The following is a 14,895-nucleotide window of genomic DNA, read 5'->3' on the forward strand; positions in this document are numbered from 1 at the left end:
AATTGTCAGTTACATAGAAAAACATAAACTCTTGAGCAATAGTCAACATGGTTTCTGTAAAGGGAAATCGTGTCTTACTAATCTATTAGAGTTCTTTGAAGGGGTCAACAAACATGTGGACAAGGGGGATCCGGTGGACATAGTGTACTTAGATTTCCAGAAAGCCTTTGACAAGGTCCCTCACCAAAGGCTCTTGCGTAAATTAAGCTGTCATGGGATAAAAGGAAAGGTCCTTTCATGGATTGAGAACTGGTTGAAGGACAGGGAACAAAGGGTAGGAATTAATGGTAAATTCTCAGAATGGAGAGGGGTAACTAGTGGTGTTCCCCAAGGGTCAGTCCTAGGACCAATCCTATTCAATTTATTCATAAATTATCTGGAGAAAAGGGTAAACAGTGAGGTGGCAAAGTTTGCAGATGATACTAAACTACTCGGGATAGTTAAGACCAAAGCAGATTGTGAAGAACTTCAAAAAGATCTCACAAAACTAAGTGATTGGGCAACAAAATGGCAAATGAAATTTAATGTGGATAAATGTAAAGTAATGCACATTGGAAAAAATAACCCCAACTATACATTCAACATGATGGGGGCTAATTTAGCTACAACGAGTCAGGAAAAAGATCTTGGAGTTATCGTGGATAGTTCTCTGAAGATGTCCACTCAGTGTGCAGAGGTGGTCAAAAAAGCAAACAGGATGTTAGGAATCATTAAAAAGGGGATAGAGAATAAGACTAAGAATATATTATTGCCCTTATATAAATCCATGATACGCCCACATCTCGAATACTGTGTACAGATGTGGTCTCCTCACCTCAAAAAAGATATTCTAGCACTAGAAAAGGTTCAGAAAAGAGCAACTAAAATGATTAGGGGTTTAGAGAGGGTTCCATATGAGGAAAGATTAAAGAGGCTAGGACTCTTCAGTTTGGAAAAGAGAAGACTAAGGCGGGACATGATAGAGGTATATAAAATCATGAGTGATGTTGAGAAAGTGGATAAGGAAAAGTTATTTACTTATTCCCATAATATAAGAACTAGGGGTCACCACATGAAATTAATAGGCAGCAGGTTTAAAACAAATAAAAGGAAGTTCTTCTTCACGCAGCGCACAGTCAACTTGTGGAACTCCTTACCTGAAGAGGTTGTGAAGGCTAGGACTATAACAATGTTTAAAAGGGGACTGGATAAATTCATGGTGGCTAAGTCCATAAATGGCTATTAGCCAGGATGGGTAAGAATGGTGTCCCTAGCCTCTGTTCGTCAGAGGATGGAGATGGATGGCAGGAGAGAGATCACTTGATCATTGCCTGTTAGGTTCACTCCCTCAGGGGCACTTGGCATTGGCCACTGTCGGTAGACAGATACTGGGCTAGAGGGACCTTTGGTCTGACCCGGTACGGCCTTTCTTATGTTCTTATGTTCTAAACCCAAATTCCCCACACATCAGGTTCTTCCAGTCCCAAAGGACTCGTCACTTACCTCAGGTCAGATCTCCCCATAGACAATACAGGTAGCCATTTTCTTTAATGTCTAAAGCTAGCTAAGAAAAGAAATAAGCGTTATTCAAAGTCAAAGCAGATAAAATACATTACAGGTGAATAAGAATATGAGTCCAGTTGTTAGCGGAGATTTCATGTTGGTGAATTCTCCATAAATCTCTAGAGTCCTTCTGCGAATCTTTCCATGTGTCCCATTCTCAGTCCAATGGCTCAGACTCCCTGGTCAGAGTTCAGCAGATCAGCGGTGCTGGCTCAGGCCCATGAATGGGGTATTTATAGCTCTCCCGCACACAGAGCCAGCGGACAGGTGTCCACACAGAAAACCGTCACAACACGTGATGGACACTTGAGGCTGTGAAAAGTCCCAGTAACACTTGCTTTGATGATGGAATGCTTCAGTCTGAAGCTTCAGTCTTGTAAACACCGTATAGCCCTGACATGCCCTAGCCAAATGGTTCTCTGGTCAGTGAATTCACACTCCATACTAGCTACAGGGCTTTGCATCTACTGACAACTGAGCACAGCTGCATACAGGATGTGCAGGTAATACAGAGCAACAGGAGGTGAAAAAGATTTTCAGGTCCCAGTTAATCAGTTACAGCCACCAGGATGTTGGTAAATACAGTTACCATCAGTTCTTGGTTTCTATCAACACAAGTGCATGGGCTTGTCTTAGTTAGCCTAGTTAACAGCCCTTTGTTACCCACACACAGTAAATTAACCCCTCTTCCAGGTCCTGCCCTGAGCTGGCCAGCTGCCAGCACCATAGGAGTTGGGGGGGGGTATTGGGGGGGAAGGAGGTGGGGATGGGGGAGCTTTGGAGAGTTGGGGAAGGGAAGGTCAGAGCCGGAGGAGGTTCTAGGGGAGGTTGGGGAAGGGAAGGGGCAAGGCTGGGGGAGGTTTTGGGCCCATGTTGGCCCCCCTTACTTTCCCTTCCCCACAGCTGGCAGAGGACCCTGAAGAAAATGTGGACAGCCAGGCGGATACTGCCTCCAACTCCACAGCGACACCAGTGCTGGAGCCCCCGAAGGCTGCGGTGCTGGGGGCAGGCCCGCTGCCTGCCCTGGGGGACCTGCTGCCCCATGAAGAGCTCCCCACTGACACCAGCAACTCCTCCTCCTCCTCCTCCTCCTCCACGCAGGATGAAGGTGACAGCCTTGCCCAAACATACCAGCCCTCAGCTTTAATCATTAGGCCCCACCCCTCTCCCAGAGCCAAGGAGAGAACCCAGGAGTCCTGGCTCCCAGCCCCCTGCTCTAACCACTAGGCACCACTCCCCTCCCAGAGCCAGGAATAGAACCTAGGAGTCCTGGCTCCCAGTCTGCCTGCTCTGATCCCACTGTCCTCTCAGAACTGGGTTAGGTCCCAGACAGCTCCTCACCCCTCTCTCCCAACAGTGGAGGTGGACACCTTCTCAGACCTGCCCGGGCGGCTGCTGCTGAACTGCGTCTATTGCCTGGGGGCCGAGCAGCTGCAGCAGATGCTCTTCAGCGACTCGCCGTTCATGCAGAGTTTCCTGGGCCAGCGCAAGTTCACAGGTGGGGCAGGGCAGGGGTGCGGGCGGGGGCTGAGTCTTCCCTGGGGCCATGAGCTGGCTGCTCCCTGCCACCCTCCAGATGACAGCAGGGCTGGGGCTGGCTCACTCCTCAGGACACCCATGGGGCACTGCTGGCCCGAGTCGAGGTGTATGGGGCAGGGGACCCGGTAGCTTCGGGCCAGGTGGCCTCGTGGAGATCCCGAAGCTGAGCGGGGCAGGGCCAGGAGCAGCCAGTGCAGGGCGAGGGCGCTCTCCACCCCCAGGGCACACACCCCGCGCCGCCCAGGCTGAGGGTGTTGGGCATGTGTGTGGCAGGCACAGGAGGGCAGCGCAGTGGGATGTCGCCCAACACCTGGGACCTGCTGCCCTCAGAGAGTCTGGGCTTGGTGCGCCAAGGAGCTGCCAACTGCAGTGCAGGGGAGGCCTTGGACTGGGCACCAGGCCCATGCCTGGTGCTGCACACGACCCATGTGGCCTGTGCCGGCTGGAGGACATAGGTCACCAGCTCTGGCGGCTGCTGCCCGTGGTAGCACTGGCCACGCTAGCCATGCACTCGCTCTGGCTGGAGGGGAGCAAACTCACTGCAGGGCCCAGGAGGGAAGGGGTCATGGCAGAGCGCTGGGCCGGGTGTTCATGCTGCCGGGCGCCCCACTGGGCCATGCCTGTTTAATGCCACCAAGGGCAGGGCCCTGTATGTTGGAGTTGGGGACGAGAGGCATGTGTGGGGGGAGATGGGGGGATCCCCCCATCCTGACGTACCCCCTGCTCTCCCCAGATGTGACACTGACCTCATGGAGTGGCAAAAGCAAGTGCCGCCAGAGCCGTGTCCTCTCCTATACCATCCCCCTCAGCAACCCGCTGGGGCCTAAGGCAGCTGCTGTGGTGGAGACGCAGGTGAGGGGGCAGTGGAGCCCCAGGAGGGCGTGAAGGAGCAGAGATACAGGGCAGCGGGATGGGGGGGGCTGGACAGGGTGGGCTGGACTGCATGGTGGGGGCTGGACTGCGCGGTGCGGGGGGCAGGTCAGGGGTGGGGCTGGACTGCGCAGTGCGGGGTAGCAGGTCGGGTGGGGCTGGACTGCGCAGTGCGGGGCAGCAGGTTGGGTGGGGCTGGACTGCATGGTGGAGGCTGGACTGCGCAGTGCGGGGGGCAGGTCAGGGGTGGGGCTGGACAGCATGGTGGGGGGCTGGACTGCGCAGTGCGGGGTGGCAGGTCGGGTGGGGCTGGACTGCGCGGGGAGGGGGGCAGGTCAGGGGTGGGGCTGGACTGCATGGTGTGGGGGCTGGACTGCGTGGGGCGGGGGGCAGGTCAGGGGTGGGGCTGGACTGCATGGTGGGGGGGCTGGACTGCGTGGTGTGGGGGGCAGGTCAGGGGTGGGGCTGGACAGCATGGTGGGGGGCTGGACTCTGCGGTGCGGGGCGGCAGGTCAGGTGGGGCTGGACTGCATGGTGGGGGGCTGGACTGCGTGGGGCGGGGGCAGGTCAGGGGTGGGGCTGGACAGCATGGTGGGGGGGCTGGACTGCATGGTGCGGGGGGCTGGTTAGGGGTGGGGCTGGCCTGCATGGTGGGGGGGCTGGACTGCGCGGTGCGGGGGGCAGGTCAGGGGTGGGGCTGGACAGCATGGTGGGGGGCTGGACTGCGCAGCGCGGGGCGGCAGGTGAGGGGTGGGGCTGGACTGCATGGTGGGGGGGCTGGACTGCGCGGTGCAGGGGGCAGGTCAGGGGTGGGGCTGGACTGCATGGTGGGGGGGATGGACTGCGCAGTGCGGGGGGCAGGTTAGGGGTGGGGCTGGACTGCATGGTGGGGGGGGCTGGACTGCATGGGGCGGGGGGCAGGTCAGGGGTGGGGCTGGACTGCATGGTGGGGGGCTGGACTGCATGGGGCGGGGGGCAGGAAACGGGTGGGGCTGGACTGCATGGTGGGGGGGCTGGACTGCGCGGGGCGGGGGGCAGGTTGGGGGGGCTGGACTGCATGGTGGGGGGGCTGGAATGCGCGGGGCGGGAGGCAGGTTAGGGGTGGGGCTGGACTGCAGGGTGGGGGGCTGGACTGTGCGGGGCGGGGGGCAGGTTAGGGGTGGGGCTGGACTGCATGGTGGGGGGGCTGGACTCCATGGGCGGGGGGGCAGGAAAGGGGTGGGGCTCGACTGCATCGAGGGGGGGCTGGACTGCGCGGGGGCGGGGGCAGGTTGGGGGGGCTGGACTGCATGGTGGGGGGGCTGGAATGCGCGGGGCGGGAGTCAGGTTAGGGGTGGGGCTGGACTGCATGGTGGGGGGCGGGACTGCACGGTGGGGGGCGGCAGGTTAGGGGTGGGGCTGGACTGCATGGTGGGGGGGCTGGACTGCATGGGGCGGGGGGCAGGACAGGGGGGGGGCTGGACTGCATGGTGGGGGGGGTGGAATGCGCGGGGCGGGGGGCAGGTCAGGGGTGGGGCTGGACAGCATGGTGGGGGGGCTGGACTGCGCAGTGCGGGGGGCAGGTTAGGGGTGGGGCTGGATTGCATGGTGGGGGGCTGGACTGCACGGGGCGGGAGGCAGGTCAGGGGTGGGGCTGGACTGCATGGGGGGGGCTGGACTGCGCGGGGCGGGGGGCAGGTCGGGTGGGGCTGGACTGCATGGTGGGGGGCTGGACTGCATGGGGCGGGAGGCAGGTCAGGGGTGGAGCTGGACAGCATGGTGGGGGGCTGGACTGCGTGGGGCGGGGGCAGGTCAGGGGTGGGGCTGGACAGCATGGTGTGGGGCTGGACTGCACGGGGCGGGAGGCAGGTCAGGGGGGGGGCTGGACAGCATGGGGGGGGGGTGGACTGCACGGGGCGGGAGGCAGGTCAGGGGTGGGGCTGGACAGCATGGTGGGGGGCTGGACTGCACGGGGCGGGAGGCAGGTCAGGGGTGGGGCTGGACAGCATGGTGGGGGGCTGGACTGCGGGGGGCGGGGGGCAGGTCAGGGGTGGGGCTGGACATCCTCGAGGGGGGCTGGACTGCGCGGGGCGGGGGGCAGGTCAGGGGTGGGGCTGGACAGCATGGTGGGGGGCTGGACTGCGCGGGGCGGGGGGCAGGTTAGGGGTGGGGCTGGACAGCATGGTGGGGGGCTGGACTGCGTGGGGCGGGGTGGCAAGCGTGGGGGAGGCAGCAAGTGCAGGACGGCGGCAGGCGTGGCGGGACAATGCGGGGCTGTTTCTGGCCTGTGATGGGATGAGCAGAGCTGGCCTCCTTCCAGACCCTGTTCCGTGCCAGCCCCGATAGCGGTGCCTGCGTGGTGGACTCAGAGGTGATCACGCAGGGCATCCCCTACCAGGACTACTTCTACACCGCCCACCGCTACTGCATCAGCACGCTGGCCACAGGCACGGCCCGTCTCAGGTACCGCCCTGCCTCCGAGCCCCTCTGCAGTGGGGGCTTGGGGGGGGGCACCCCCCATCCAGAGAGTGGTGCTGGGAATTCCTCTGGTGGCTGACTCTCTTTGTCTCATGGCTGCTCCACATTATGAAAGTCAGTCAGACCCTTTGAAATCAGCAGATCCAGAGAACTTGCACCCAAGAGTTTGAAAAGAGCTGGCTGAGGAACTCACTGGCCCGTTAAGGTTAATTTTCAATAAGTCTTGGAGCACTGGGGAAGTTCCAGAGACCTGGGAGAAAACTACTGTTGTGCCACTGTTTTAAAAAGGGTAAAGGGGATGGCCTGGGTGATTATAGGCCTGACAGCCTAACAGCAATCCTGGGAGAGAGAAAGGAGCAGCTGATATGGACTCAGTTAATAATGAATTAAAGGAGGGGGATGGAATTAATGCCAATCGCCATGGGTTTATTGAGAATAGATCCTGTCGCTAACTTGGTCTCTTTGGGAGGAGATGTCAAAGCTGGTGGCAGGAGGGAACAGTGTTGATGTAACACACTTAGATCCTCTATGGCCTTTGTCTTGGGACTACACAACATTTAGAGTGACAAACCGAGACTGATGCAAAATCAGGACGGCTTGGTGAGCTGGCCATGAGCACATGGTGCCTTGTAATACGGCTCCATGTAACTGTCCAGCTAGGCACAAAGAGCATTGGCCACACGCTTAAGCCGGGGGGACTCTGTCCCTCCTCTGTGTGAAGCAGGGATGGTGAAAAGATTTGGGGGTTGTGGAGTCCCCCATCCCAGTGGCTCTGGGCCAGTGATCCAGCCTCTGCGTTATTTCCTGCTCCCCCAATGTGTGTGTCCTCTGCTAATGCAACCAGGGATGAATTGAAGTTTTCTTTCAGGCCATTGATAAAGCTGCAAATAGCACAGCCCAAGACCCGATCCCTACGGGACCCCTTGGAGACACCCCCCTCAAGGGCTGGTTCCTGTTTACACGTTTGTTTCGGGCCCTCTGTTAGCCGGCCACGAATGCGTTCAGTGTGGTTCATGCCGATTTCATATCAGTCTCGGTTTGTCACTCTAAATGTTGTGTGGTCCCAAGTCAAAGGCTGTAGAAGATCTAAGTGTGTTATGTTTCAGAGTAGCAGCCGTGTTAGTCTGTATCCGCAAAAAGAACAGGAGTCCTTGTGGCACCTTAGAGACTAACAAATTTATTTCAGCATGAGCTTTCGTGAGCTACAGCCCATGGGCGCCAACTTATATGGGCTCCTGGGGCTTTAGCCCCAGGAATATTCACAGTCAGGGGCTCTGCTCCAGCAATATTTGGAGCTAGGTTTCTCCCCTGCTCTGGGCTGCCAGCAGCCACCGGAAGCCCAGAGCCTTTTAAATCCCAGCCGCGGCCGGGAATCAGAGGGCTCTGGGCTGCCCGCTGCGGCGGGCAGCCCAGAGCCCTTTAAATCTCAGTCGCGGCTGGGATTTAAAAGGCTCTGGGCTCCCCGCCGCAGCGGGCAGCCCAGAGCCCTCTGATTCCGGGCCGCGGCTGGGATTTAAAAGGCTCTGGGCTCCCCGCGGCTGCCAGCAGCCCAGAGCCCTTTGAATCCCAGCCCCTGGCCACTGATTGCCCCCTCCCCAGACCCCTGACCCAACTGCCCCCCCAGGACCCCCACCCCCTATCTAAGCACCACTGGTCCTTGTCCCCCGATTACCCCCTCCCGAGACCCCTGCCCCTAACTGCCCCTTGGGACCTCAGCCCCTATCTAAGCCTCCCTTCTCCTTGTCCCCAACTGCCCCCTCCTGAGACCCCACCCAACTTCCCCCCAGGACCCTCCTACCTGTCCCCTGATAAACCTCCTGGACTCCCATGCCTATCCAATTGCTGCCTGTCCCCTGACTGCCCCTCCGAACCTCTGCCCCATCCAACCCACCCTGCTCCTTGTCCCTTGACTGCCCCCCGGAACCCCCTACCTCTTCTCCAACTCCCAAACCGCTTACTGTGCCACTCAGACCAGCATGTCTGGCTCCGTGCAGCTCCAGACAGTTGCTGCCATGCTCCCCCATGGAGCCCACAGCCCTCTCCCACCCCCAGCACCTGCCTTCCAGATTTGAACACCTCAAAATTCAGGAGTGCTCAAGCTCGGTTTGGGCAGCTTTTACTTCATTTCTGCCAAATCAGTTTCCCCTGCAAGATGCCAACTGAAGGTGTTGGAGAACAGAGAGATCGGGTGGCCTCCTAATGCCTGGAAAAGAGACAAAGGCCGGAGGAGGGAGTGTCAGTGCCTGTGCGGACTTCTGGGAAGTGCACGGTGTGGAAGGGGATGCTGTGATGCTTTGGAACAACTCCATACAAAGCCAGTCAGGACTCTGGGGGAGCCTCCTCTCTTGGAGCATACTGTCTCCAGGGCAAGAAGCTTACACCTTCCTGGGTCTGACCTCGGATCATTCAGCTTGCCCTTCCACGTCATGCACTTTCCAAAGTGAGTCTGCCCAGGCTGGTCCTGGGGCAACCAGAGGGCCCTGCACCCCAACTCCGCAGTCAGATGTGACTCTCAGCCAGACAGTAAAACAGAAGGTTTATTAGATGACGGGAACACAGTTTAAACAGAGCTTGTTGGTACAGAAAACAGAACCCCTCTGTCAGGTCCATCTTGGGGGGTGGGGAGCCCAGAACCAAGTTCTGGGTCTCTCCCCATTTCCCCAGCCAGCTCCAAACTGACACTCCCTCCTCTGGCCTCTATGTCTCTTCCGGACAGGGAGGCTACCTGATCTCTTTGTCCCCAACACCTTCAGTTGGCATCTTGCAGGGGAAACTGAGGCACCCACACAGTATTCAGAGAAAATATTAAGAACATTCCCACTTCATCACAACAGGTGCAACAAAATATAATACTGTATATTGAAGTAGGCAATTGCTGCTTCTGACTTTCCACTTTTAATTGACCCTTGTAATCTTGTGGCACTGACGCGTTGTAGCTTCATTTTATATCGGCTTACAGGGCGGGAGCGGGGGGGCACCACCATTTTGGGCCCCACCAAAAATTATACAAACCTGCCGCCTATGCTACAGCCCACTTCATCAGATGCATAGAAGTGGGCTGTAGCTCACGAAAGCTCATGCTGAAATAAATTTGTTAGTCTCTAAGGTGCCACAAGGACTCCTGTTCTTTAAGTGTGTTATGTCAACAGTATTCCCTCCTGCTGCCAGCCGTGGCAACTCCCAAAGAGATACCAGCTGAACACGGGGTTCCCATGCAACGCTGGGGCCAGAGGGACTAATGCAGCCCTGGATGCACAAATGGGAATCTCGAGGAGAAGCAGGGAGGTGATTTTCCCTCTAGGTTTGGCCCTAGTGTGACACTGCTGGGCCCCTATGTCCAGTTCTGGTGCCCACAGGCCAAGGAGGATGGTGATAAATTGGGAAGGGTCCAGGAAGAGCCCCAAGAATGAGGAAAGGGTCAGGAACCCTGCCTGAGAGGGAGAGGCTCCCGGAGCTCCAGCTCTTTCACTTAACCCAGAGTAGGGTCAGGGATGAGGCTCCTGTCTGGCTGTGCTGCATGGGGTCAGACACCCAGTGCTGGGCTCGTCTCTCTAGCAGACAAAAGTCCAACACAAGCAGCCAGCGGCTGGAAGTTGAAGCTGGACTAAATCAGCCTGGAACTGAACTGTGCCCAGAACTAAGCCCTGGAACAATTTCCCAGGCTGTGCAGATTCCCACTCACTGCCCATCTGTAAAGCCCACATAGGCCTGGCAGGTCCCCGACTCGGCAGGCAGCCCCATCTGAGCACTCCCTCTAGAGCTCCGTCTGCAACAGGACTGGTTCCCCCAGCTCCTGGGGGCTGCCACAGACCCTCCCACCTCCAACGGTCAGAAATCGTTTTCTCCCGCCATTGCCACAGGCGCCTGTCCAATCCAGCCCCATTGGGCCTTGTGCCCTGTCCTGCCCCCACCCCCTGCTGGATTTATGGGGTGCACATGGAGCCTCTCAGCGTGCACTGGGGGCTAACCAAGCTCAGCTCTTCCCGACCCTCTCAGGAGCTCAGCCTGAATGTCCTGCAGTCCCCTGCACTGGCCTGGATGGAGCTGATCTTTCTTGGCCCTGGGGGACTAAAGCTGGAGCCAGGACTGCGCTGAGGCCCTGCTGCAGCCGTGGGGTGGGGGCAGGCGTTCGTTCGGGGCAGGCCCATGCTAGGGGTGGCTCAGCTCAGATGAGCACAATGATGCCTTCTGGCCTTGGGATCTGTCATGGGGGGGCCTGCTGCTGGGAATCTCTGGGCAACAGGCCCCCACCGCATCTGCTCTAGGGAGCTGCTTCCCAGCATCCTGGTCTGGCAGCTCACCTCCACCCCAGTGCTCCCCAAGGAGCAGGTCATTCACACACACACACCTCAGCTCTGCCTTCCCCAGAGTCTCCTCCGAGATCCGGTACCGGAAGCAGCCCTGGAACCTGGTGAGAGCCCTGATTGAGAAGAACACGTGGAGCGGCGTGGAGGAGTACTTCCAGCACCTGGGTATGGGGTTTCTGGCACCAGGGATGGGGGGCGGGATGGACGGAGACTGCGAGGGATGGCTGGTGCAAGTGCTGAAGAGTGTACCCAGCGCTGGAGTCTGGGTGTGCTCTGGGGACTCAGAGGTGCCTGTGCGGGGAGGGGGGCCTGGAGGGGCAGGGGGCTGTCAGAGGGTATCGGGCAGGGATGGAGATATGGGGGGTAAGAGGCTACTGGGGGGCAATGTGGATTGGGCTGCTGAGGCGAGGGAGATGACGTGGGCGGAGGGCGGGCGAGGCGACGGGGGGCTGGGCGGGTGGGGCCGTGTCACAGGCTCAGTGCTTTTGAACAGCTCTGAATCAAACCCAGGCAGGACCCTCTTCAGTATAACATCCCCAGACACTCTCACTGTGGCAAGAAGCCTCCTTGGCTTCAGCACCTCCTGGGTCTGAGCTCGGAGTGTTCAGCCCCCTGTTCCACACTGAGCTCCCCCCAAAGAGTCCACCTGGATGGGACACCTGGGGAAGCCTCACATGCCCCCAAAGAGCCCTGCACCCCAACTCTGCAGCATGTGACACAGAAGGTTTATCAGCTGTCTGGAGCACAACGAAGGCAAGTTCTCTGTTAGCACCGAACCCAGGAAGTTCCAGCCACGTCCATCTTGGTCAGACCCAGAGCTCCAAGCTTTGATCTCCACCCGAGACCCCCAACAGGAGGCTGAGACCTGCTTCCAGCAGCCCACCCTCAGTCATGCCCAGTTGCCCCTCCTCCATCCTTCGTTCCCCTTCAGGGCAAAGAGGGTCACCTGGCCTCCACCTCAGCTTTGTTCTCCCTGGTTGTAGCCCCTGGGTCATCATTTGCTGAGTTACAAAATGTCCAGCCATCATCTGGGTCCAGGCAGCCATTCAACAGTCCCACCTGGTTCTCTGGGTCTCTGCAAAATTAACCCCCCTCTCCCTCCAGCTAGGTAAACGTGCAGCACACTGGGGAAACTGAGGCACATCCAGCACTCAACAAAATACTAAGAAAATTCCCACTGCGTCATATCCCATGAGCGGTGGGAGGAGGGGGGCAGGTAAAGCGAGGAGGCTGGGGAGGTGATGTGAAGGGGGCTGGGCAGGGCAGGCCGCCAATCAGAGGAGGTTTCCCAATAAATCTATTGGTTGGGTGGGGGTGACACCCTGAGGGCAGCTGGAGGGACACAGTTGGGATGGGCCCTGGACTCCATGTGGCTCCCTCCCTCTGGGCTTCATGGGGTGCATGTTTCCCCCCCCAGGCATCTCACCCCCTGGCAGGGCTGGCACAGGCATCTCACCCCCCTTGGTGTTGCAGGGCTGGCGCTGGCACGAGCGGAGAAGACTCTGCTGGAGGAGAGTGGCCGTGGGACGGAGCTGCGGGGGCTGCGCCGCAGGAAGCGCACACTGAGCTGGAGGGCCCCCCATGCTGAGCCCACCCTGGCCACGCTGCCCCCCAGCAAGACAGGGCCCTGCCCCCTGCGCCCCTCTGGTAAGGGAAAACATGCCCCTGCATGTAACCCTCCCCGTCCCTGCCCATGTTTAGAGGGGACCTGTCCCCCCCGCTCGGGTAAAGAGGAACCTGCCCACAACCCTCCACCCACAACCCACCCCCCGTCCAAAGGAAATGTGCCCCCTCCTGTAACCTGCCCCCAGAACCTGCCCCTAGCCCCATCCCCCTGAAACCCATCCCCGTCCCCCACACCCAGGTAATGGGGAACGCACCCCCATCACCCTGTCTGGAGCCTGCCCCGATCACCGCCCCCCCCCCGAAAGGGGGAACATGCCTTGTCCCCGATGGTCCCCCATCAGGGAGCCTGCAGGGGCAGCTATTCCTCCCCGCCAGAGGATGGGAGACGGGCTGCTGCAGTCCCCTATGGGGAGTGACTCCTGGGCACATGGGGTGGCCTGGCCCCCGCCTAACCTGCCCCCTCTTCCCGCAGGCAGCCTGGCAGCCAGACTCTCCCAGCAGCTCGTGGAGCGGAGCCGGGGCCCCACTGTGTCCACCCTCATCCTCATCGTCAGCCTGGTGTAAGGGGCATGTGGGGCTGGGCTATGGGGAGGCAGGTGGGCGATTGAGCTATGGGGGGATGGGACTAAAGGGGTCTGGGGCTCTTTGGAGGAGTGATGTGGGGGGCCAGGCAGGGCTCTGGGGGGCATAATGTGGGGAGCTGGGGCAGGGCTCTGATGGGAGTAATGGGGGGGCCAGGATTTGGGGCACACCCATCCAGGGCTGGGCTCAGGCTGGACTCTATGGGTGATGTGAGGGGGTACAGTCCGGGTGGTAGAGTAGGGGCACCCCCTGGGGGCACAGCCACAGACCCTTTCCTGAGTTGGGATGTAGGCGTTGGACTGGGCTGGGGGATGGGAGCTGCTCTGTGCATGGCCAGGCAGGGGCTATTGGTGGAGGGAGTGGGGGGGGGGGGGGGGGAAGGGGGCTATGTATGGGGAGGGGGTTGAGTAAGAAGAGGGGGCTGTGTGTGGGGGCGGGTGCATGTGGAGGGAGCTATGAGATGATTTTCAGGGGTGAGGACTCGTGTGTCTCTTTTCTTCCCTCTGTCTTTGCTGCCTCACAGGATCTGTGTGAGGTACAGTGTGACCTCCCCCCCACCGCCCCCCCCATGTCCCGCTGGCTGCCATGGACCCCCTGCCCCTGCCCCCTTGTGCTCCAAGACACCCCCGCAGCACCACCCCTGCCCAGCCCCCCCCCCAGTGTTCTGAGCTCCCAGTTCTCTGGAGCGCTGACTGAGGTGGCATGATTTGCATACTGCGCTCTGATTAGCCAGTATACCACTGACATGCTGGGTGATGGCAGGCCTCAGCTCCAGACCCCACCAATCAGAGCGCAGTATGCAAATCTGACAGCCTGCCTTGAGCATGTTCTGGGCAGGGAGATGGGGCCTGAGACAGCCATGCATGTAACTGGGGGGCAGGGCCAGAACTCCTGGGTTCTCTCCCTGGCTCTGGGAGGGAGTGGGTTGTAGCAGTTAGAGCAGGGGGCTGGGAACCAGGATGCCTGGGTTCTGGCCCATGTACACAGGGCTGTGTTCTAGGGACACTGGGTGACCCTTACCAGCATCAGGCCTGTGGCGGGGCTCTGCCAGCCCCTCATCCTTCCTTTCCCCTCAGCCTGCTGGTCCTAGTGGTTCTCAACGTGATGCTGTTATACCGGCTGTGGGCGCTGGAGCACACGGCCCGCGCCTTCCAGGCCTGGCAGACCTCCACACTGGCCCGAGGGTGAGTGATCCCGGCGGGGGGCTGCCTGGGAGGGGAATGGGGAGATTTCTGGCAGTGGGGGAGGGGGATAGTGTGGGGAACACAGGCCAGGGTGATGGGGGAAATCCCAGTGGCGAGGGAGGGGGCAGCAGGGGGAGCGCAAGAGGCAAGAGGGGTTGAGGTGATGTCGAGGTGCCAGGGGAGGGGTCCCAGCAGCTGGCATTTGGGGCAGATGCATCTCAGCTGGCGGTGACCTCCTGCCCCCCAGGAAGCTGCCCCGGACAGCAGGCGAGTGGGCCGAGGTCCTGGAGCTGCAGCGGCGTTTCCATGGTGCCGAGGTGCAGAAGTGGAGGCAGATCCTGGAAGCCTCTGTGGAGCTGCTGGATGAGGTGATGCTGTGGGGCCGGGCCAGGCTTGCTCAGCTCTTTGGGTCCCTGCCCAGGGGGGCCTGCAGCTCTGCTCGTGCAGCCCCCCTGGGCCTGCTCTTCAGCCCTGGGGACAGCAGGGCTAATGCGCAGTCACCCAGCCCGAGTCCTGCATCCAGAGCTGCTTGGAGCACCCCCTGCCTGGCAGCAGGACCCTAGTGGGAGCCCAGCCCATCTGGTGATCCAGGAGCCTGAGGAAAGAGGAGTCACTGGGGAAAGTGTCATCTACTGGTTAGAGTAGAGGGGCTGGGCACCAGGACTCCTGGGTTCTCTCCCTGCTTTGAGGGGAGTGTAGTCTAGATGGGGGGAGGGGTGGGCTGGGAGCCAGGACTAGAAGGCTGAAGCCCTCCTCATGGGCTGTCGGCCATTCAGGAATAACTGGTA

At 59.8% G+C, this 14,895-nt stretch overlaps 1 protein-coding gene across 3 annotated transcripts in view; it reads left to right on the forward strand.

Moving 5' to 3' along the window:
• Positions 1–14,895, forward strand: part of GRAMD1A (GRAM domain containing 1A) — a 35,296-nt gene that overhangs the window by 19,260 nt on the left and 1,141 nt on the right. For 2 of the 3 annotated variants that reach the window (XM_044991232.1, XM_044991234.1), the window contains exons 10-19: positions 2,446–2,650; positions 2,900–3,040; positions 3,815–3,933; positions 6,251–6,393; positions 10,777–10,880; positions 12,189–12,362; positions 12,814–12,901; positions 13,447–13,458; positions 14,000–14,107; positions 14,355–14,475. In XM_044991232.1, coding sequence (XP_044847167.1) covers positions 2,446–2,650; positions 2,900–3,040; positions 3,815–3,933; positions 6,251–6,393; positions 10,777–10,880; positions 12,189–12,362; positions 12,814–12,901; positions 13,447–13,458; positions 14,000–14,107; positions 14,355–14,475 — 1,215 coding nt within the window. The remainder of the gene's footprint in view (positions 1–2,445; positions 2,651–2,899; positions 3,041–3,814; positions 3,934–6,250; positions 6,394–10,776; positions 10,881–12,188; positions 12,363–12,813; positions 12,902–13,446; positions 13,459–13,999; positions 14,108–14,354; positions 14,476–14,895) is intronic. The other variant, XM_044991233.1, reaches the window with a different exon arrangement.

Source organism: Mauremys mutica, chromosome 17 (genome assembly GCF_020497125.1).
Source record: "Mauremys mutica isolate MM-2020 ecotype Southern chromosome 17, ASM2049712v1, whole genome shotgun sequence".
Classification (NCBI taxonomy): Eukaryota; Metazoa; Chordata; order Testudines; family Geoemydidae; genus Mauremys; species Mauremys mutica.